At 33.5% G+C, this 24,711-nt stretch overlaps 1 protein-coding gene across 13 annotated transcripts in view; it reads left to right on the top strand.

Moving 5' to 3' along the window:
* The window catches only part of LOC111054054 (probable Na(+)/H(+) antiporter nhx-9), a 153,940-nt gene extending 130,464 nt beyond the window's left edge, over positions 1 to 23,476 (top strand). For 4 of the 13 annotated variants that reach the window (XM_039428554.1, XM_039428555.1, XM_039428550.1 and 1 more), the window contains exons 11-18: positions 871 to 940; positions 3,460 to 3,564; positions 6,578 to 6,832; positions 10,418 to 10,441; positions 13,416 to 13,475; positions 16,987 to 17,154; positions 18,726 to 18,965; positions 22,957 to 23,476. In XM_039428554.1, coding sequence (XP_039284488.1) covers positions 871 to 940; positions 3,460 to 3,564; positions 6,578 to 6,832; positions 10,418 to 10,441; positions 13,416 to 13,475; positions 16,987 to 17,154; positions 18,726 to 18,965; positions 22,957 to 23,177 — 1,143 coding nt within the window. In that variant the 3' untranslated portion in view covers positions 23,178 to 23,476. Of the gene's footprint in view, positions 1 to 870; positions 941 to 3,459; positions 3,565 to 6,577; positions 6,833 to 10,417; positions 10,442 to 11,818; positions 11,879 to 13,415; positions 13,476 to 16,986; positions 17,155 to 18,725; positions 18,966 to 22,956 lie in introns of all 13 variants that reach the window. The other 9 variants (XM_039428562.1, XM_039428552.1, XM_039428559.1 and 6 more) reach the window with 7 other exon arrangements.
* Positions 23,477 to 24,711: the final 1,235 nt, after the last annotated feature.

The raw sequence follows: 24,711 nt of genomic DNA, 5'->3' as shown, positions 1-24,711 counted from the left end.
ATTGAAAATTAAATTCAACAATTCTCTATAAATGTATTTATAGTTTGAAGGTGCATTCATAATTCTCATTTATACGTGACATTAATGATATCTGAGTTATAGCCATTTATTCATAAAGAACGGCAGAATACATTTACGCCCAGATATCAGCTTAGCAAGTCCTCCTTGTGTGGTACTGCCTGAAGACAACACAAGGAATCAAGTTTAAGGACTGTGTGAGAAAGTCTTGTGGGACTGTCATTAGCAACCCTGGGCTTACACTTGTCATAACCCAACCATGCAGGGGGCGTTTGACATTGTCGTGCGTCCCCGGAGTAGCTATATAGAGGTAGTTAGTTATACCTCCAGAAAGACACTACTGACCCAGATCCACAGCTCTTCCAATTGTAACTAAATTTTAGATTAATTTGCTACCTACTCTACCTAAAGACATCTGCGTTTGCAACAGGGAGAATATTTCCAATACTACCGCTAGCAGATGCAGAAGTCTTCAGATAGTTGATTGCATAAATAAATTTGGAATTTCGTTTAATAACTAATTTCACTTATAGGCAAGGGTTGTTGATAGGATTTTATTCCTCCCAGTTATCAATGTTCGCAGTTGCAGAAATATTCAGGTAGTTGATTTATTTGATTTTTTCTAATAATTTAGTCTACTTATTGGCATTTGAACAGATGAAATATCTTGCTTATTTCTAACCCTTTTCCAATATTTATTGGAAAAGTTCAGGTTAAAGTCCAAGCTCAAGCTAATTATAATCTGAATCACCGATGTTATCTATAAAATTTATGCATTATGTGTGATTTGAAGTCACGTCCATGTCTTCTTGTATTCTGATTGAAATTGTCTTAATACCTCATTCTTTGCAGGATGGAAAGCACAATCACGTTAGTTTCCCCGGAATCCAGCAGAACGGATCAGCTAAACAATTTGCAAATGGTGAGGCACATTATTATGATCTTATTCCGCTTTGATTCCGATGAAACATTTTACATTATTGTATTATTTTCATCAGCTATTACATCTTGATATTCTAAGGCATATTTTTTATTTTTTTCATAATGAATAACATCTCGAATGCCTATAAATAGTAAATTTCCTTTCTTATCTGTATAATATAGTATAATTTTCAAGATATTTTGTTAGTAGAAATTGATAATTCACTGTTTGACGAGTGGTGCTGTGGCGAGCGTTTGACCATTTTGTATGGTTGCTTCATACTTTACACACATGAAGAAACGCGCATCACCATAACAACTGTACTTACAAAGTAACTCAAATCAATTTCCAGTTGGTATTTATCAATAGGTACGGATTGTATTTATGTATAATGAATGAATTTAATTCTATTTTCAACCCCTGAGAGGTTTGAGAGGTATGCAGTTTCAAATTGGGTCTAGATTGTCTATGTAACTGCTTCAATCAACAAAATTTCATACCTAAATTAGCGTACTTTTGAATTCGATTTATTTTTTTAATTTCTAAACAATTTTTCACTCCGTGAGTTTCATTCAACTTTCATATCAACATTTCTAAAACTGCGTCTACACTAAAGTTATGAACAAAATTTTAATAACTTAATCCTTATAGATTCTATTAGATTGAACGGAACTTGACAAACACATATGTTCATCATGTCTATGATAACTTAGGATCAATCTAATAGAATCTATAAGGATTAAGTTATTGACATTTTGTTTATAACTTTGTTGCAAACGCAGCTTAAGCAAAAGAATATAGGTTCGAAAAATACTGAATATAATCTTAAAACTAGAACCTCAAATACTGATACTAGTTTTTATTTTCTGTAAATAATAGATATTCAAATTATTATAGTGAGATTCACTTTGAGTTACAATTCTTTCCACCCAACCAGAGCCGAGAATTTTATAGTTTGTACAAAATAAGTTGGGACTTGGAGAAAATTTCCGTGTTGCCAAATTGTGCGGAGTAAATATTTGTGTTGCCAAAATGTGCCAAGTTCAATCTTTTCATGCTAGCACATAATTATTATAACAGGATATAATTGAACGAGCGTTAGCGAGTTCTCACTTTTGACTCACTCAAGGCCAAAGTCGTTGTCCGTCTGTTTGTATGTTCTACAATAACTTGAGAAAGAATTGATCAATCAGCTTCAAATTTTGAGTACGTACTCTTCGAACCTTTTTACAGTTCAAGTTAGTTGGACAACAAAATTGACTGACTCCTTCGTCCTTTTCCAGTATATAAAAATAACATTGAAAGTGCATGAGAAAACAATGTTGTGATTTATAATTTAGTCAGCTGGAATTAATTGCATGCTATTTTCTATTATTTTGTCATTCATTTAAAATAAAATGATGCTATTCGGGAGTTATCACACAGACTGTCCTTTATGCGCCGACACATGATTTCAGCTGAGTATCATACAACTTAGCCAGTAATGCAGTAATGGAATAAATGAGTAGTCTACTTTAGAAATACGATAGAGATCATTTTTTTATCAGTGTCAAATACGTGAGTAGACTTTTTGTGTAGTTCATTCAGTACGTGAGTAGAAGTTACTATTAGTGTTCACTAACCTATGACTATTCAATTTAGGTACTCATTTAATTCATTTTTGTATGATTTATTCAAATCTTTGAATGTGAAGATCATTGGAACGGTTTGAGATATCGATGTGCTGGTTTCGTCAGCACATCGATAAAAACTTAAGTATTGAAATCGTGTATCACATGACCACTTTCCCATTTGAAAAAATGAAGCTGGATTCGAGATGAAGTTATAATTCATATGACGGATCCAAGATGACGGACAAGAGTTTTGAAGAAACAGAATTTTTTAAAAATTTTAATAGGATACCCTTCCGGCAGTCGCGCTGTTGTAAAAAGTACAACAGTGTCAGTTTTTTTAGCTGCACAAAACTATTGAATGGGGTGGTGTCAGTGAATGAGTCTCCTATGTATTCCAAAACTTTCCCCCCATCACTTCAATGAGTTGCAGTATGCGACTGCTCGTGTGATTAAGTAGGGCGCGACTCCCGGAAGGATACCCATGAAAACCACAATCAAATTATCCTTGTTGAAGGATTATTCAGCTGTTTCCACAATTCTCACCAACTATGTATAATTAGATTTTGTGGAATTCAAAGATCAAATAATCAACTCATGAGCGAGTTTTCCAACCCAGGGGGTCACTAGTTTATTCAAATTATAGTCAATTTATTCAAATTAACAACACAGTCGATGCAGAGTTGTCAATTTTAATATATCCAGTAATATGAGCTTGCATGAAAAGAGTGAAATTTCGCACAATTTCGCAACACGGATTTTTCTGCAAGTTTCAACTTTACTTATTTTATACAGACTCTATACTTATTTTACAGTAAATCTTACTACCTACAGAGCACTTTTGCATCAATGTTTTCCTCGTAACGATTCAAGTTACTTTATGTTTCATTTGATGTAATGTTTTTGCAGACTATATAGACGAAGTGCTTCTTGAGTGTGAGAACGAAACTCCGAAACCAGGAACCAAAGATGAATGGGAAGGAGGAGGCATCACATTCACAGCGCAACCCTCTCGTAAGCACCCTTTCATTCATAATTGGCAGATTGTAACAGCTGGCTTGATTTTTGTGAATGAACTTGAGTTTCCCATTGCCCAACTATCTATCTGTCATACCTTCTCTCATTCACTGTTCTCACTACTACTACTACTACTACTACTCCATTCATCATCTAATTCTTGTAGGGTACTTATTTCGCATTCAATTCCCTTTTGAAAGTTGTGTTCTCATCATTGCTGGTTGTGTGAAATTTATAAAATAATCTATTCGAAAATTAGACATGCATTTTAGGAGGTTCTCGTGGCAGGTTATTCCTTAGAGTTATAGATGAAAACTAACTCATAATCAGGGTATGATATTAGGTATTTCATATTTTAAGATCAAAGTACTGTACAGCAATAATTCTAGAGACTAGGGCGGGTTCAGATATAAGTTGTGGTTCACAAATAATTTTATTCCAAGTTCAATGGTATTATTTTAACCAATGAATTAATTAATTAACTTAAATAGAAAAATTAACTATTAGTTATTAGGTACGGTACTTGAACGAAGAACTGAGTTTTATGGTGAATTATTGGGCTTTCATGTAGTTGACGAGGATTGAAGGACTAAATTTTATCTGTGAATTAGTTTTTCGATGAAGTGGTAGGTTCCCTGAGGTAATATAATAATCATCCATAAAAATAGATGTACATGTTCTTCTACACTGTCAAATATAAATTAGGGAAATAAAGCAATAAAGGAAATAATTAACCTGCATCTCATTTAATTTTTTTTTCTTGGCGAAACTTTATGGTATCTAATTACTCTATTATATTCCAATTTTTGGTTCCTAAACATTTAGCTTTTTTATACTAGAAGTGGGAAATATTTGGAGCTTTCTGATTTTTTTTATAAAGCGTAGAAGATATTTTTTTTATAAATTAGGTCCTATGTGTGATAATTAATCTTGATTCTGAACTTCATATTGATCATTTTTATTCCAGTTGAATTATATTTTCATTTTAATTGCCTAATAGGTTTCAATTTATGTTTTTTTAGGGTTTGGAGGGGTGTTGGTATTTAGATAGAATTCTGATTTGTTTCGCATTCCAATTATAGCTAGCTATCAGTTGATTCATATAAATAGCATTACTTGTGTCTCAGCTCGGTATGGGTATGTTTCATCATTTATATATGCTTAATGCTCATATAGATTCATAAGTATTACATTGAAAAAAATTACATTCTTGTTTTATAGAAAATGTAAATTGGGCGGTAAAATATTTGGAACACATCCTGGTTGAGCGTATTTCTATTGCGTTCAGCTGTCGTAAGATGACGTCATCTGAGTGTCCCTGGTTCTCCTGGCATTGCTTCTTTCATATTAGGAAATTTTTACGACGGTTGAATTTAGTATAGCTATTTGCGAACAGGAATTGGTTTGATTCGTAATTATGCTTCTGATTATTTGGGAATAATGAAAAAAAACTGAAATATGCATAAACTGATTATGCAGGGAATTTATTTAATCATTCAACTGTTAATTAACTTTTTCACAATTACGTACCTCACTATGTGGTCTTCAATTGAGGAAAGAGACATTCGATGCTTAAAATTGATCCACAGCACTTTTGTATCAGTATAGAAGACGTTTTTTTAAGAAATTATATTTTCCTACAGATACCCTGAAAAGTGACCATTCCTGCACTGTTTACAGAACGCAAAGAATCACTTTTCCGCACTAGTGCGCAAAGTGAGTACTTTGCGTACTCCAGATTTGCAGCATGACAACGCAAAATAATTAGTAGGTTATATGGAGCACCAGTGCAGGAAGATTAAAATTAAGTTGTTAACAGTGACTGTGGTGCACGTTATAATAATATTAAGGACACCGAGTTCGAGGACAGCCACCACATCAGTGACAGCCACCCCTTCATTCAAACACTACTACATTATTATTCAATTTGACAATAAATTAAGGTTTTTATTAATAACAGCATCACACACACAAACATTTGATGCATTTCAGGCAATTTTACCCTTAATTACCCACTTTTCATATTCAATGGTAACTGTAGGAAAAATTTAATGTGAAATATGTGGCCAAAGTTCCTCTGCTGCACTCAACAAACCATTCCGCCCTCGCCTACGGCTCGGGCGTAAACGTTTCTTTCGGTGCAGCAAACTGTCACTTTGCGCACTAGTTGCACAAATAACTTTCTGACATTACACGACAGGGATACTTCAAAATCGTCATTTTTGAATCACGGTAGCCTACCTTCTAATGCCTCTCTTAGTTTTATTTTTCATTCTGAATTTTATGTACGAATTTGTGAATAGGCTATAGATAAGAGTGATAGTTGTTAGTTCCCTCAAAATTTTTAAAGTAGTGTCTCTTTTTAGGATTATCTGTTGAGCACTTATAATGTTAATGAGTTCATGTTTGTCTGTTGGGTATAGGGGATATGCGAGTATAGAAACCCTACTTCCAATCACATATCATTAAAAAAATGTCTATCATATCTATAAACGCGATGTTTTCCCCTATACATTGTAAGGCTATTCAGGTTGTTCTCTCATATAACTTCAAACTCTTCTAGGAAAATAAAATTATTTATTGTAAAATTAGGAGACAGAATAAATGGCTTTATTTATCAATGCTTCTAGGATATAGATAGTGTGTTGTAAATAGACAGTTAGTTTCCGTTCACTATAATTTCAATTCAAATTATGATGGTTTCAAGTTTATTTACTTATTTTTTGTAGGTTGTTGATTGTTAGGGAATATAGTGTTCGTTTATTGCTATTGAGACGAGACAACTTTTCAGGTTGTTTTTGTTTGTATCATATAAAAGATATATCATGTAAAAAGTAGCCTATGTTGATTTATTTCCACTCACGTAATTAATAGGATACCGTAAATAGAGATTTGATTGGTTTGCATTTACATGAGGAAACTGTAGCACTGGTAGCGTGTGTGTAGTGGGTGTGGATGTGTGAGTGTTTGGACCAGTTGAGACAGCTTGGTGGCTGTTGGCTGTTTTTAGCGGCGGAAGACAGCGGCGGCGAGACGGTGGTGGAAACCGCTACCGCAGCCGCAGCCGCGACCGCAACTAGTCAGTCGCCATCGTACAGTCTGTTAAACCAGATAGCGTCGCTGCCCGGGTTTCGGCAGGCGTCCACCAGGGCGCGTCTTGTGACTGAGTATGTGTCGGCTAAGCCCAAGTCGTCGCGACCCAGCAGTCTGCGACTGGAGGACGTGCCGACTGTAGCCGAGGTGTCGCTGCCCTGGCGACGTGACGGTCTGTCTGCCACTACTCACGCACGAGCAACTCTGCAGTGTAGTCGTTGAGCGCAGCGCAGATAGCACACGCTAATCTGGGCCTGTTTCATAAGGGCCTGTCCACATTCATACCATATTCATATTTTCAAGCAGAGAGATACACAAAACCCAGCCCATTAACATGTCAAAAAATGCCTTTCTTACAGTAGACGGGTAGCTAGCTTGTTTTATTGATCTTCTACATTCTAAATGATGTCAAACAGGCCCAATGAGAATGAAATGTGAAACCTGCAAGAAAGTCGCCAATCCTATTGACCCGTACAGTATCAGCTCTTTAAACAATAAAAAACGTGTGTCATACTAAATACCTCAAATGAAACAGGCCCAGAGGTTGTCCTCTCTGTTTCACAGAGTATACTGCGCGATACATATATTCTTTTGAAACATCACAAATTGAGGTGGTTGATAGCTCACTGACCAATCAAAAAGCTTATCAGAGGATTATTTTATTATAAATAATCATCGTGATAGTTTATGAAAATCTAACTTCTTCAAACAAGGTCCAAGAAATCAAATTTGGCGACAGAACTAGAATAAAACACCAGCAGTGTTTTTATTTCATCAATTACTCCATGATTGGTCCAGTGATTTCATCACCCCTTTTTAGGTGACCTTAAAATTCGGCCGTTCCTTCAGAAAACACTTTAGTGTCTCGCTCAGTGCACTCTGTGATTATATCTGTGCTCAAAGCCTTTTTAGCCGTTGACGTTGACAAAACCAGCAGAGTAGATAAATCATTATTGCCAGCAGCAAAGTAGAAACTAGTTATTTGTTATTGGATGACGTTTGTATCGGCTCTGTCCCGCTCCACGCCATACCTAATTAATTGTGCATTGCTTTTATAATCATCATCATTACAGTCATTGTCATTATTATTATTATTATTACCTCATTGCTGTTGCGTCGCTTTCACACTTGTACTGTAGTTTTTGTCACATTGATGATCAATTTGAATGATACACTAATATTTGGATTATTATTGATCGTTCAAAAATTAGTTCAATCAGGGCTTTTTACTGTACACGGCTTGTAACACACAATATTTAAACATAGTGAGTCATATGTATGGGAACACTTCAATAAATTGGAGACTGTTGTAAATATAATACATAATTTTGAATGCCTTTTTAAAACGAGAAAGATAACATTTATTGAAATATTCTATGATACTTGTATCCAAAATGGCGGCTGATTGAAGTTTTAGTTTTTAAGAAAAATATTTTGAATGTTAACACCCATTGTGTGACACATCATTTTAAAGGTCTTTCTAAAACAAGAAAGATGGCGCCAATAAAAATGTTCCATGATACTTTTATCCGAAATGGCGGCTGATTGAAGTTTTTAAAGAAATAATATTGATAAAGTTCAATCAGCCGCCATTTCGGATAAAAGTATCATAGAACATTTTATTGATGTAATTTTCCTCGTTTTGAAAATGCCTTTAAAATGATGTACTACAACTACACAATGGGTGTTTACATTTTAAATATTTGAGTTACAATCTCTAAGTCACCCCCTTATGAGGGGGTTAAATTCAGTTGTGCGTCAAAAGGTAGAGTATTCGACCAATAACTCATCCTGAAAGTTACAGTATTACATCTCCATCTTATTAAAGGGTTCCCATACATATGACTTACTCTGTATATATATCTATAGTGAGATTCACGCCTTACGAAAGTGGAATTGACGAAAGGGTTGCCAATTTCCATAATTCCTCTAGAATATTCTCTAGTCCTATAGAAAATAGCATGATTCAAGTCATCCAGCTATATCTGATATAATAATAAATATCATTATTATTGTTTAATTTAAATTCAATTTGTCAAGAAAATATATTTTTCCATGATGTAATAATAATGTTTCATAATTGAGATTGAATATTTTGGTTGCATTATATTCATAGTCTAAAAACAATTGAGCAACCATGCGGAGCTAGAAAACGATGGAGATATTTGCTTTTTCTAATGACAGACAAGGATAGCAAAACAATGAGTTTCGAGTTACTTATGATGTACTAGTATTTCGATATTGATCTTGATAATTTGTATAGTATTTACATCTATACATTCAGATGATTTTGACCTCAATATATTCAATGGAGCATTTATGTGACGAAGACAGTGACAGTGTGAAAGTGGCCTTAGTTTCCATATTTGTGTAGACCGTATTTATCTTAGAGCAGTGCAATGTGAAGCAGGCCTAAGTGTTTTTTGTTATCACTTTACTAGTTGTCTAGTGGCACACCATTTATATTTGTCAAAAGTGGCAGTGTTCTGTTCAATGCATTGCTAGCTAATTCGTTCAAAAGATATGATTCATTTACTTTATTAAACACAGAGTTCGAAAACATTTAAGTTTTTTTTTAAACGTTGATCGTCGTTGAGGATGAAATCCTGACAAAGGTTTATTGTATAAAAAGGGTTTCTGGAAATTGAATAAAATGCAAATACGTTGATCCTAACAATTACCTGGAATTTACTTTTGGGGAGAGAGAGTAATTATTGATAGGATATGAATTATTTGATTCAGGAGATAACACTGAGTTGAACACGTTAGAGTTGAATGTCATTAAACCCCACAAATCATGGAATTGTGAAAAAAGTTATCAAGGTTTAAAAATGGAATTAAATTAATATCTACATGCTAACCATATCTACATGTACAATAATAGTAATTAGCTAGAATCTAGATTTGGGAAAAAAGAATAGGTCTTTTTGTTTGAAGTAACAAAATGTGTAATGGCTCTTATGAATTTAAACATCCAATGAATTCTGTACATACTGTATTGTAATGTCCTGATGTACCGTCGATTGTAGGTATAAAAATATACATCAATCACAGCGTAGAAAATATATTATATTATTTTGATTAAAATTACTGTTTTATAATTTTCCATTTTCTATGTAAACAAATGAAACTCATTATTTTCCTTTTTCTCAATGCTGTTATCAACACAGTTCATTTTTTATCGAAATAGAAATGAACACAGTTCATTTGTTATCGAAATAGGTAACAGATATTTAAATCTCCAAATTTTCATAAACCTGTACAATTTAAAAACTTTTCATCGGTTTCGAATTGAATAAAAAATCATAATGAGGGTCTTTACTCTAGAATCTAGTTTATGGGGTACTTAATTGTAAGTTCGATTGAAGGTCATTGCGAATAAAACAGTTAACCTAATACTGTGTTCAAAATCTACCGATTTTTCGTTCAATTGGATTTTTCTATATTTTTGTTATTTTTTAATGCAACACATACTCAAATAACGGCTCAAATAAAAGTGCATTTGAAAGCAAGCTATTTGAAAATAGGCTTGCTCAGATCTGTAGGTACAAGAGTTAGCATAGACTTACAGGCACAATATTATAACAACTCACATTAATTGCAAATAGGCTACCTTTGTATCTTTTCAACATTGTGTATTTAATTATAATAACACCTTCCACCTTTATATCTTTTCAACATTAACAATATTGTGAAAACACTTTCCACCACCACCTGTTTTCTTGACTACTTAACTTACATTTGTTCTATTTTTCAGTCTTACCAAGCAATAATCAAGCAGGTAATTTTAATATTCAATGAAATTCTGATTGGATCTTGACAATTTCGCTGTTTTATTCCTTGTTTCATCCTAGTTGAACCTGTTTTTTATCTCTTAACAATGAATAGAATCCATTCAGTTCCACTTTCGTTACGTGTATCATGTATGTACATTACAAACGAACACTTGAAAACTTTTCTTATATTAAGTACAGTCTGTTCGAAAAATAAAATTAGACTGCTAAGTTCAATAATTACAATGACTTTACTAGACTCAATTATCACTCACATTAATGCATCGATTAATGAAACTTTGTGAAAGTAACTTCACTAGTTTCTCTATCAGATTTTATAGTTTCATATCACATTATACAGTATGAAGTTGAGATGGTCGATTCTTAAAAAGTAATATTATTGATTTTTTTATTATATTTATAGAATCACTAATAGGTACCTTTTTCATGGCACAACCGGTTTCTGATATTCATTCCATTTATCTAGTAAAAATTGTTAATTTGAAAACTCCTGTGAAGAATTATAAAAGTTCTACTTGTTTGATGAATACTAGCTATAATATGAAATTGTTGTCTAAATAACGATGATATCATTAAATTAATGTGCTGGGGGACTTCCTGAAGTGAACACAATCAGTTAGGCTTCCCTATAATAATATGAAAATTTATTACTCTTCCATTGATAGATAATAAATGCCTTTTTATTTACACTTTACTTTATTAAAACTAATGGTGGGCGAAGTCGATTCAAGAGTGAGATTAGAAAAAAATAAAAGAATATCAGGAGGAATGAATCATTAATGACAGTAAATCCTTCCTAAATATATTTCAGAATAATCACCTTGAATTAACTCCCGTATATTTTCTAATTATTATGAATAAAGTTTATTAGAAATATGTTGATCAATAAACATTAAACCTTATTTTTCAATTTACAATTATTACAAAACTTCAATAATAGTATTAAACAGTTTCGTTAATATATAAACTATCTAGATTGGAAGATTAATTATCCTAACTTGAGTTATGAATTTATAAATTGAGGTATACCATTCTGTAGAAATTTATCTTTCAAGTTTGTATTCCAAGAATCGTTCCTAACTATTTTCTCTCTCTTTCCACATAATTTCTCCTATCTTTTCCCTCTTCATAGCTCTTTTGAAATCTGATAATATCGCCTAAGATTGCATTTGACGTTTTCAGTTTATGTTAAGACAATTTTCCGTCATTATTTTCATTTTATATTTGTTCATAATTATTTGTTTTTGCAATACATTGTATATTATTTTATTTGAATCATGAGCATGTAGCTTCTGCTGCTTTGTTAATGAGGCATGGCTTGATGTTTTATGTTTACGAAAAATGTTTTGCTCTGTGTCTTTTAGATAAGCATGTCAAAAACCGACGAAATCCAGCCAACGAAAAATGGTGGAGATTAGGGGCCTGTAAGTATTTTATGTTTAATTGAGTTGATTTGACTTCCGTTTTGAACTGTTTTTGTATTCAATTTATGCAGGTCAATTCGTTTTGACAACGATAACTACAATCATCAATAAATTACGGTGTTCTTTTAGTGATGAGGGCTCCTATTGGAAATTAAATTTGATTCATGTTTGAACTTGATCCCTGATTTACTTATGCTGATTACTTATGCTTTACTGATACTTATGAAACGAATCATATTCAATTAACAAAAATAAAAATAATCATCACTTAAGAAGATAAAAAAATATAACACAAATTAATTGAATATTAAGTTTCAAAATCAAGCCTTCAAGGAACATTGATTATTTTTTCACTTCGATTCATATTCATTTTGCGCTTTAAAGACTCATTTACTATTAAACTTATAACACTATACCTTGAGAAAAAGTATTTTTCGAATTATTTATGGAATATATTCTACCAAATCTGTGATATCAAGGTAGGTAGATAAAGTATATAATGCAGACCACAAAAATGTATTAATTAATTTCGTTTGATACATTTTCTAGTATGCATTCAATAAATCAATAAGACCAGACCTACAAAGTAAGTCAACTTCAAAACAGGTATAAAAGTCCCTATTTTATATTGATCAATTTCAAGTTAATTTTTTTTGTAGCTTTGGCGTTCTATCTACATTATCAGGGCTTGCTCAATGTGAACAATAACTCTTTGTAGATTTCTATTATATTTTCGTTTAAAATTATCGTTCTGGAATTGAATGACGGATGTTCTGCATAAGTTTTGTCATGGAAAATCTCTCTTTTGCATTGATCTTTCAATTTAATCTATTATCTGTGTATTTGGAATGAATTATCCACTTTTTTATTGATTGCCATTCCAAATTTATCTCTATTTAATGCACTTGCAACTTCTCTTTAAATTATAAATGTCAATAATTTTTATTCTCTATCAAAATAATTTTTATTATCAAATCTTGAATGTAACGGTATGTCAATTTTATTCTTGTAGTAATTCTTTTTTTTGTAAAATGTTTTTGTACTTGATTAAGAAGAATAGTCCTATTCTGCTTGAGGCTGTAAAATATGAAAAGTGCAGAGTTGTAAATAAATAGTCAGCCTTGAATGCATTATTAAATGCAGGCTTATTCCTTATAAACCATAATTTTACTACAAAAAACTTCAAGATATGAAGTTCTTTATTATACTAATTCATGCTCATCCAAATATGCTTGAAAAATTAAAATTTTATAAACATTTCATAAAGATAGCTTTAGCAGAAAATGCTCTACATGAAAAATATTAATGTCAACTTTACATGACTATACTTTTCACTAAATATATTAATTATTAAGGCTTGTCATCTTCCTGTATTTTTTCTTCTCTTCAAGAAAAAAATATTGAAACTAAAAAATCGACGAAGTAATAATCCAACACAATAGTTAATTAAAAATGGTATATTGTTTTTCAACATTGTGTTTCTGAATGATATACTTTTCAAACCTGTTGTTATATATAATTTGATGAATGTTTTTAGATGAAGGCATACCACCTTCGCAGTCGCCTCAAAAGAAGCTCTCGAAAGATTCGTCCACTAGTAAGTAGCGCCTAACCGCATGGCTTTGCATTCTCATTTAGAATATTTTTATAATTTAAAATTGAATTTTACGCTATCTAGAATTTTAATTAGTCGTCATCCGCTTCCTTATCATTAACCTGGTGGTTATTATTTGTTAAATAAACAGTGGTTGAATCATTGTTTTGAATTTGAACTATTTAAAAATGTTCTTCAACCTGTGCTAATTGATTGATTAGGATTATATCATGATATTCAACGTGCAATATTTATATCCTGTATAGAAAAATAATATTGAACTTTGAGTATAACTTGAATCTCTGGTATCCAATTTGTATCGAATAGTATATAGTAGCTTTCTGATATTGGAATTTTCAGGTGTTTTACCTAAAGAGTTATCCAAATAATGTAGCCTTAAAATATTTATTGTTCATCATCCTAGTGGAAAAGATTGATTAGGGTAGGCCTACTCTTATTTCCGCCATATTAGTTTTCAACAAGCTTTTTCTTAGTCTATATTGATCAAATATAGCTATTGAATTTATCAAATATTTTCACACGTAATTTTCACGATTTGAATATCCTAATTATTATCTTCTATTCATGACTTGAAATTCCCAAAGATAATTTTTACTTACCTTGCCTTATTATCACAGGCAAGGAAAGTATTGCTTTCGAAAAAAATTAAGGTCCCCAATTTCTAAATTTCTATACGTTTTAAGGTCCCCTGAGTCCAAAGAAGTGGTTTTTGGGTATTGGTCTGTATGTGTGTGTGTGTATGAGTGTATGTGCGTCTGTGTACACGATATCTCATCTCCCAATTAACAGAATGACTTGAAATTTGGAACTTAAGGTCCTTACACTATAAGGATTCGACACGAACATTTTCGATCAAATGCAATTCAAGATGGCGGCTAAAATGGCAAAAATGTTGTCAAAAACAGGGGTTTTCGCGATTTTCTCGAAACCGGCTCCAACGATTTTGATCAAATTCATACCTAGAAAAGTCATTGATAAGCTCTATCAACTGCCACAAGTCTCATATCTGTAAAAATTTCAGGAGAACTGCACCATCTATGCAAAGTTTGATTTTAGATTCCCAATTATCAGGCTTCAGATACGATGTGAACAAAAATTCTCAAGTGGAAAACATTGAGCATAAAGATCTCTACAATTAATGTTCAGTAACATTTCCACCCAAAATTGAAAATAAGCTCGAAATTCGAGAAAATAAGATTATTCAATTGCAAACTTTTGGCAACTGTTGATTCTATTGAATCATTCACTATGAAGAGATAGCAGACTTCATGTGTCTGCAGCGCTATTGTCCTGTCACCAGCTGGCTCAGATTTTTGAAAAGTAGACGAGATGCGCGGTAACACTAGCGTCAGTTTTCTTAACGGCAAGGAAAGTTGTGTGAGTGCACCACACCAGATTTTTCCCATACTATTCGATGATGAGAAAGAGTAGTGTTTTTGAATGGCTTGTGTTACTTGAAGTATTTTAACATTCAAAAATGAAAGTAAAATTAGGATCCAAATTGAGGAACAAATTGAAAAAATATTAGTAAAACCCTTACCAATATAAACTACCATGTTAGATATTGAATAAATAATACTTTTCATATCAACCAACCATCTTTATTTATAATTATTCATTCAAGACTAAACTGTTATTAACGTTCTGGTAACTAGTGTATTGAAATCATATGATAATAATAATTATCATCTGTAACATCTCCCTCTTCAAGACTTTATATTAGTCGTATATTATCCTATATTCCCCTTTTCACTTTCCTTGCCCTATTACCATAGGTAAGGAAAGTATTGCATTCCGAAAAAATTAAGGTACCCCAATTTCTAAATTTCTATACGTTTCAAGATCCCCTGAGTCCAAAAAAGTGGTTTTTGGGTATTGGTCTGTATGTGTGGTGTGTGTGTGTGTGTGTGTGTGTGTGTGTGTGTCTGTGTACACGATATCTCATCTCCCAATTAACGGAATGACTTGAAATTTGGAACTTAAGGTATTTACACTATAAGGATCCGACACGAACATTTTCGGTCAAATGCAATTCAAGATGGCGGCTAAAATGGCGAAAATGTTGTCAAAAACAGGGTTATTCGCGATTTTCTCGAAAACGGCTCCAACGATTTTGATAAAATTCATACCTAAAAAAGTCATTGATAAGTCCCATATCTGTAAAAATTTCAGGAGCACCGCCCCATCTATGCAAAGTTTGATTTTAGATTCTCAATTATCAGGCTTCAGATACAATTTAAACGAAAAATTTCACGTGGAAAAGATTGAGCATGAAAATCTCTACAATTGATGTCCAGTAACATTTTCACCTAAAATTGAAAATAAGCTCGAAATTCGAGAAAATGTGATTATCCAATTGCAAACTGCAGGCAACCGTTGATTCTATTAAATGATTCACTATGGAGAGATAGCAGACCTCGTATGTCTCCAGCGTTATTGTCCTGTCACCAGCTGAATCAGATCTTTGTTTATAAGTAGACTTGAGATGCGCGGGAACACTAGCGTCAGGTGATCAATTCTCATAACGGCAAGGAAAGTTGTGTGGGTGCGCCACACCAGATTTTTATTTTTCGTATATGAATCGTGTTTCTTCGCTGAACACCGCCATTATTGTTTCTAACCAGGAATGAACCTGGTTGTGGTAATCTCTCAATTATTCTTCCTTTTTCCCATTCTTTGTTATGAATATTCTGCATATATATCTCCTCTCCAACTACAAAATCTTCGGTGTTTTTAGATATTAACGGTAGATAATAATATTAGACTTCCCAGTATTTTGTTGTAAATATTTCATTGAAGGATATTATGTCATGATGGCTTACAGATATATATTATTTCTCCAATATACATTAGCTCATCTCTTTCCATACTTCTTTCAATAGTCAAGACGATGTATACTCTTAATGAATGATCTCACTTCTCACAGCAGCCCATAAAATCGCTTATCTATTGCAATATTAATTAGAAACACGTAATCAGAATACAATCGAACGCGTACAAGAAATTTAAAATTCGGAACAAATTACATTGAAAAAATGTACATGCAATTGGGACGTAAATGACTGCTTGTGTACATGAGAAAGTAAACACGTATATGGAGTAATGGAATTAAGAATAAGTTAATTATATAAAACCTTTCCTTTAAAAAAATTAAACTTTCAGATGCAAATGAGACGTAAATAAATGTTAGTGTACAGTCATGTGGGGAGGAAAGCACGTACATGGAATTGATAAATAGTTTGTGTAGGCTTAAATATGGGGAGGAAAAAATGTACACGGAATTGGAAAATGCTGTAAATATATAGCCTGAACGCCAATAATGTACAAGTTGCGTTCACTTCTTGTCTGTGTAGTATTCTATCTCTGTTTATTATTGTATGTGAGAGCTTTATATTTGTTTTATCTGTGTCAGTATTATGTCTGTTATTTTGTCATAGGAAATGAGCAGTGGACAAATCCAGTAGAATGATGTTTGATTATTTGCTAATTTCAGCGGGAGAAGTGCCTCGGGTGTCGACGCCGACCGCCCTGGAGAAGATGTTGCCATGGAAACGGGACGACGAGGACCAGAACGCCGGACCGCTGAGGCAAAACGAGTTCCCCGGATGGTGCTCCAACAAGGAGTACCTCGCCTACAGCTCCCCCTCTGCCACATTCCTAGGTACACTATATAACCAAATGGAAACCATCAAAATATGTTTTATATTGACAAAAAACAATGACTTACAATAATTAAAATTATCTACTATCACTAACTCAGTGAAATAAAGAAAAAACTTTTATACAGTTGGTTCATGTCAAAACAAAAGTACAACTTGCAAAATTATTCTTTATTTATAAGAACACTTCACTTATATGGGCTACTTTTCAACACATTAATAAGAACAATATAAAAATCTTTTAGTACCCTTTATTTTCTGTTGAACTATTTTGAAGTTTTTGAAAAATAAAGGGTACTACAAGATTTTTATATTGGTTTCATTAATTTATTCTTAATTTGTATGCAAGTAGGAGGTCAGTGAAAAAAATGTTTTGTAGACTCACTCATACATCTTTTTATTTTAAAATTTCATGTGCAAAAGAAAGGAATAAAATTATTATAATTGAATGAAATTCAGATAATTTATGAAAAAAAACTCAATAGTTTCAGGCAGACATCCAATAAGCCATTCAAATAGTTGTTTTTAATATTGGATTTTTTCTCATTATTTCTTATATTATCTACACTTGAAGGAGGTAACTTAATTAGCTTACTTGCATGGAATAATAGAAATAGAAATAAATTGTTTTATATTGACATAAGACATTTAACAAAATGTATGGTCAATCGTCGTAGTTTCTCATCTACTACTAGACCTAGATAAAATTAAAATCTACTAATCAATAAAATTAGTTTGTGCCACAGTACCTTTTCACTGTAAACATCAGCCCAATTTTCAAGTCTCAATTTATCCTTCAACTCTACAAGGTTCTGGCGATTCAAATTCCGTGTAATGTATTTTTTAAAATTACAAATCCTCCCAGATGGCTGTTTAGAAGTGATAGAAACTACATGATGATCGGATTAATGACACTCAATCACCTCATGTTTATTGATTGGGAAATTTGTTCAAATGTTGACGTCAGCTCGGTCATTCTAGTAAGAACCATAATTCGAAAGCTCAGACCAAAACAATTTGCAGCTCTATCTTTCTTCATAATATTTATGTTAAAATCCCCCCTATTATTATTCCAAGCGAGTTCAAAAACGGTTCTAATGCTTTGAGGTAGGCACTTAACTCTTCAACAAATATATCAATTTTAGCATGAGGACTCCTATATATTGATGACAGAATTATACGTTGATTATCCAATTCCAGCTGTATGTCACAGCACTCAAAAATCTTTTGCTCGGAAAAACTCCTACTCATCTCCATAATTTTCAAACTTCCAGTCATAGTTGAATCATTCTTATAAATAGCGAACCCTCACTTTCTCATATATTTTCTTTCAAAATAATTATTCAAATGTGCGGTTTACTTGAATTCAACTTACCATCAGTCAGCCCATGCTCACTTATAAGAAAAAAATCTGGAGCTTCATCTTCCAAAAATATTCTCACCTGCCCCACCTTATCAGTCATTGATCCTACGTTAAGATGTATCACTTTGATCTGTTTTTGTTTTAAATTTAATGAATGCAATATTCCTGTACTGTTTTTAGTCACTAACCCCGTTATTGTACTGTGTGTAGGCGGCATCGAACAACCGGGCGTGCAGTCGGTGATTGGTTTGTTCCGCCGCGAGAGCGAGCCACCATCAATGTCCAGCTCGCCGCAGTCATCGTCCGTTCTGCTCATAGAGGAAGCCACTTCGCTGCTGCTGCTCAGTCCCCACTCGAAGACGGCACGGAGAGGATCTATGCTCGAGCTCGGCTCCAGTGTCGATCCCATTCCCGAGGAAGAACTGCTCACAGGTACTGCTAATCGGCCAGGTAAACCCCATACCCGTCCTAGTTGCACCTATCTCTCTCTCTCTCTCTCTCTCTCTCTCTCTCTCTGTAGTCACAGTGCAACGCTTTTTCGTCAATATTTTAGAGTTGTGAGGGTCGAGTTGCAATGCCCGATCGAAATACTGTACTCCGTTGGGTTGCAGCATTTAGGAGTACTAGTTATGTGATGAAAAAGAAACCACCTGGTCTTTCCCGTTCCCCGGAAAGTGTAGACCGAGTCAGAACGGCAGTTGTTACTAGTCCTAGACGATCGACTCGACGACACTTACTCGGTCTACATTTTTCGATCGGACATTGCACCTCGACGCCCAACTCTAAAATATTGACGGAAAAGCATTGCACTGTGACTACAGATTCATTGTTTCTAAAAAAAACTGCTTAACAGCGAACACACGATGTTGTACGTTCTAACGCTCATAGCAACTGAAATGGCATAGTATGGGTCGTCTGCCAACATTCGTTCCAGGGCAATACCCTCTCCCGTTGACGAGTACTGGCTGTTCGAAAAACATGCGTTTCCTCTGCACAACTCTATATTATCCTTGAAGATTTGGGCATATTGAGCCTCTGTAGTTCATTGCTAGAGATGTTTATAGATTCTGGTTCAACAAAATCAAAATAATTTATCAATTTAAATTTATTGCAAAACGAAAAAATCTACAAAAAGGTATAAATAACATCGTTAAATGAATGAAGGTACAATTTGCATAAAAGTACAAAATACTGACTCACATATTTTTGTAATCTTACAATTATTATGAAAATAATCTCAAAGATTGATATTATAATAATAGTTATAATACATTAGACTTGGAAATACCATACAGAAAATAATTATCAAACGAAAATCCAAAGTTAAATGCTGTAAAACACCCTGAAGACTTCTGCTCTGCTACTGAAAATACTGACAACAGGGTTAAACAGAGAAAATATAGCATTAGTTCCTCGGTTCTTTTCTGGAGAAACAAATTGCGTTCTAAATACAAATCTTTGATTTTTTCAAAATCAGCTTTGTAACCACAGTGGTTATGTTCAGCAAAATGTAATTGCTTTGGCTTTTCTGCAGAAATTGAATATAATATAGTTGTTTTTTTATAAATAGGAAATATTTTACGGAAAACGGGTTGGATCAGGTTTACAGCTTGTAATAATAAGTTTAATAATCAAATTAAGTTGGAAGTAATAGCTTTTTGGCTGGACTAATAGTCTATTCACTTTGTTATGCGACGTCTTTCTATTATTCTTGCTTCTTCTCCATTTTTTCTGCTCTGCCTATCTGATTATTATATTTCTTATTTCATTTCCACTTCCTCTTCTTTATCGTCTTCTTATCCTTCTCCTTTTCTTCTCCTTATACATCTTCTTCCTCTTCTCGTAAACTACACGTCTCATTCATTTCCCGATCAAACCTTGCTTCAATCCGCAACCATGAGTTCAGAGTATCGCTAAGTTTAGCAAAATTCTGTACGTTCTTTAGTGAGATTCACAATATAAATCAGCACCTGATCAACATTGGTTTACTAAAGCTGGGGTTTCGTTTGTGCGTAAATGCCGTCGTCGACCACGACAGGGAGAGAATCTCAGATTGGGTGGATTTTAATTTGTCTAAATAACCTAAAAGATTATGTTCAATTATGTTTCAATGGGTGAGTTTGAGTTTATACTTTCTTATGCTTTTAAATGGCACATTTGGTTTTAGCACACTTGAAATTTGGACAATATGGATGTCAACGATGCTTGTCGTCGTCGACTGCGGAAGTTTACGCACAAATGAACATGCACCTTAAACCTTGTATTTTATTGAGGTGCGTGCAGATATACGCGCCGAAAACACGAGCAATTCACTTTTCATCAGCTGATTATAACTGTATTTGTATAGAAACGGTAAGATATAAAAAGCTTGGCATCAGCTGATTAAAAGAGAATTACTCGTGTTCGCGGCAGGTAAATCTGTACGCACCTTCAGACGAAGCAGGTAGCTAAATTTTTTCCCATTTCCGCAAAATCGTCTGTAGGCTATGAATAAATATAATGAACTACTAGAATATTTAATCTAAATTGTAAAAATGTATTATTAAATCATGAAAATGTATATTTTCTTGGTGAATATAATATATTTTTGAGATATAATCATTAACAAGAATCGACAATTACTAGATCCCTGGATGACTTGGATCAGCTATCTATAGAAGCTATTATAGAAGGATCTACTACTATATAGATCAGCTATCAGCTACTATAGAATTCGGTGGATAAAGATACTATACCGTCAGGACCTCCTTTATAGGTAGTATAGCAATTCCTGATACCGTCCTATCATTTCTACTGATTCTAGAACGTGAGTCTCACTATAATTGCATATTCATATTCAATCTTAGGAGTACGATAGTTGAAGTAGCTTAGATAGTTGCGCTTGCATCTATGATAGAATACTATTCTAATTGTTATAGAATAATCAAGCCTCTTTTTTGCAAGCAGGCGAAGAATATTCGGCTTGTATTTAGATAGAATTTGCTCTTCGATTTTCTCTTCACCAATGAATATTACAGACCACTCTGCACAAATGATAACTTACTATTCAGTTAGAGCTGTTTACATTCTACAATACTTTTAAATTTAGAGGAAAAATACCACAGACACATTGACACAAGCTCAGCGTACTTTATCCTCAATCGTCATGTATTTTTTAATTTATGGTATTTCCATTCAACACGTGATAAGAGTTTGAAGTGAATCTTACTAGAGAATCTGTTCTATTTTAATTATTTGGTGCATTTAACCTTTAGGATTGTAGGCTAAACACTTTGAAACTTGAAATTTTCACTTTGAAGAACAATTTTTACCTCAATGTTTTATATTTTTGACTTCACTAAAATCAAAATAAGTATATAAAATCTATGTACAGCTACAACTACCTATACGGGTAGTAGCCTATATATATATTTATTACTACTATGATAATAGTAGTTTTTACAAAATTATTATAATGAGTCTTTAATGCACAAGTTAGGTGTAGAGTTGAGACACAAGCAAGCGCGTGTCTTGAAGATGCTTAGTGCTTTAAAGTCCATATAAAACTTCTGTATACACTATCTACAACCACTCAAGCAAAGTACAGTACGGTACCACATTGCTGACAGGTTACAAAGCAAACATATAGCCAACATGGAAAATGATTGAAATAAAATGTGTGAATAGCTATTTTATTTATTATATAGGTTGAAAAATACAATTTCAATGAAATCAGAAAGAGTTATTTACCCAAAACTTCTAAATCGAAACTCCATAATTTTAAATTGATAAGGTCAAGTGCACAATCATTCAATTTATAATTTTTCACTTGAAAAGATACAACCAACAGTTTACTATTAACAAAATTTTGTAAATAAAAGCAAAATTAGTACTCACCAATTCTTACATCCCAAAATATATTTAATTTTTAATTATCCAATGTTATGGAATTCAACAAACATTCAACTAGTTTGAAATCAGCACAGCTTTAACAATCAGTAGTTGCATAATACTCTTGTATAAACAGCTGAATTCTTTACCCTTTGCTTGATGTTGCTGAAATTTCTGCTTTCCAAATTGTATAAAATTAGAATTCTTATAGATAACAATAGATTGAATAGATTTGAATTAGATACTGTTATTATTGATTTCCCTATAGGTGAGAACAAACAGGTAATGTTTGGAACAGCTGATTTCGGTTCAGCGATCACCTTTTTTACACTGTTCGTGGGTGAATCTGCATTGTGATTGGTCGAAAAGTAAAAGCCATTGAATTACATAAACTTTCAAGTATATTTTTGAAAATTCATCACGGAAACCAGTTTTTAAGGGGATTGATTGTGATGTTGTAATGTTTTCATTATAACGTAGTCGTAGATAAGATACAGTTATGTTGTTTCGAGTATTTTGTTATTCTTATCTTGAATATTTTTTGAATATTTCGATTGTTTTTTATGTGCAGTGAGTGCCGACGGCTCGACTCCATCATTGAACGACCGGTGGACCAACTCCTCCTCGACTCAGCCAATGAGTCAGGCGGGGGGTGTAGGGGTTGCTGGTGGTGGTGCGGGCGGTGGACGGTTGGCTGCCCTCTCCATTGAATCACTCGAGTCTTCCTCAGAGAGCGAATGCAACGAGGCAGACGACGAGAAGAAGAAACTAAATAAAAACAACAACGAATAGCAGTACGCCTACAAGGTCCGTGTCACCGATCTTTGATCTGGACACAACACAGAGCAATAGAGTGGTCGATACCTGGACGGGCAACTAGGGCCATTACAGAGTACTAAAGTTATACTAGTTGTAGCCAACTAAGGTACCGTAATTCATAAATTTACTATTTTAGTCGTTGTATACTATTTTTGAAATGTATGAATTCAGGGCTACTTTCTTGTATTTATAAAATAGAATTATAGTACCCTTCAAAATAATAAAACAAGAATACAAATTGTAACGTAACTACTAGTTTCGGTGATCACACCATCGTCAGGTTATAAAAAAATTGCCTGACGATGGTGTGATTACTGAAACTAGTAGTTACGTTACAATTTGTATTCTTGTTTTATTATTTTAAAGGGTACTATTTCTATTTTTGAGATGTACAGGATTGGTGAAAAGTATGGAAACAGCTTAATGTTTCTGTTACAAAAATGATTATTCAATATGATTTATTGGTATTTTTAAAAACGAATAACTTTGAAACGGTTTGAGATATCGATATGCGGTTTCCGCCATATCTAAATAATGTATCGTATGGCCACCTTCCCATTTAAAAAAATAAATTTGGATTCAATATGGCGGAACAAAATTTTGAGTGACAAAAAAGTAGTTTTTTATACAAATGGATCCCTAAACCTAGCGCCGCAGTGCAGGATGGTTTCTCACAGCTTGGCGTTGTTGCCATTTGAGTTGGGTGTCTGGCTTGGAAGTGTTTCGGCCGCATTGCAGGATGACTATTAATGGTTGCCGAAAGATCAACAGCTGGGTTTTTTCGTGATAGAGAAATTCTCCCCAAGTTTAGCCTGAAGGCTCAGAATGTCAACAATGTTTTTAAATAATAAAAACCCATCATGAAAAGTCATTAATATGGTAATACACCACGTTTCTGGAAATTTTTTACTTGTGACTGGAGTTATTATTGATTATAGGTAACACAAAAATCAAAATAATCGTGAGAAAAAAAACTGCTGATGAACGCGAATAAGACCGCCACTCCATTGTTCTATTGTCTCGGCTGCTTGGCTGAGCCTGGCTGGAGGGGTCAAATAACCGACTGGATTGATATTTCGTCTGTCCGCTAGGCGGAACTACGCCGACCATTGCTGGGTGGAAGATGTTACTGCGGCCGCTCCCATTCCCACCAACGCTGCTATTATTTGCTGTCTCAGCGCCTAGTCCGAGTCAGACAAGCATCCAGCCTGCACTGCGGAGCTAGCTTAATAGAAGATATTGTCAAATTATCTTTGTAACAGAAATATTAAGCTGTTTCCATACTTTTCAGGAACTCTGTATATTCTGCAAGCTAATATTGAATTTTTCTTGACACTATTATTTTTATAAAATATATGCCTCTGGAAGCTTCCGGAAAAAGATATGTTTGTGGGTGGACCTTCATCTCATCTAGGCCTACCCTTCTTAGTTTTGGAGAGTTTTTATAAACTTTTTTAGTGTGTATTAGCAAGTGTACGCTTGTGTATTTTATATGCGTATTAGCAAG

The sequence above is a fragment of the Nilaparvata lugens genome, chromosome 5 (genome assembly GCF_014356525.2).
Source record: "Nilaparvata lugens isolate BPH chromosome 5, ASM1435652v1, whole genome shotgun sequence".
NCBI lineage: Eukaryota > Metazoa > Arthropoda > Insecta > Hemiptera > Delphacidae > Nilaparvata > Nilaparvata lugens.
Note: the sequence above shows the minus strand (reverse complement) of the source record. Positions and strands in the feature narration are given on the sequence as shown.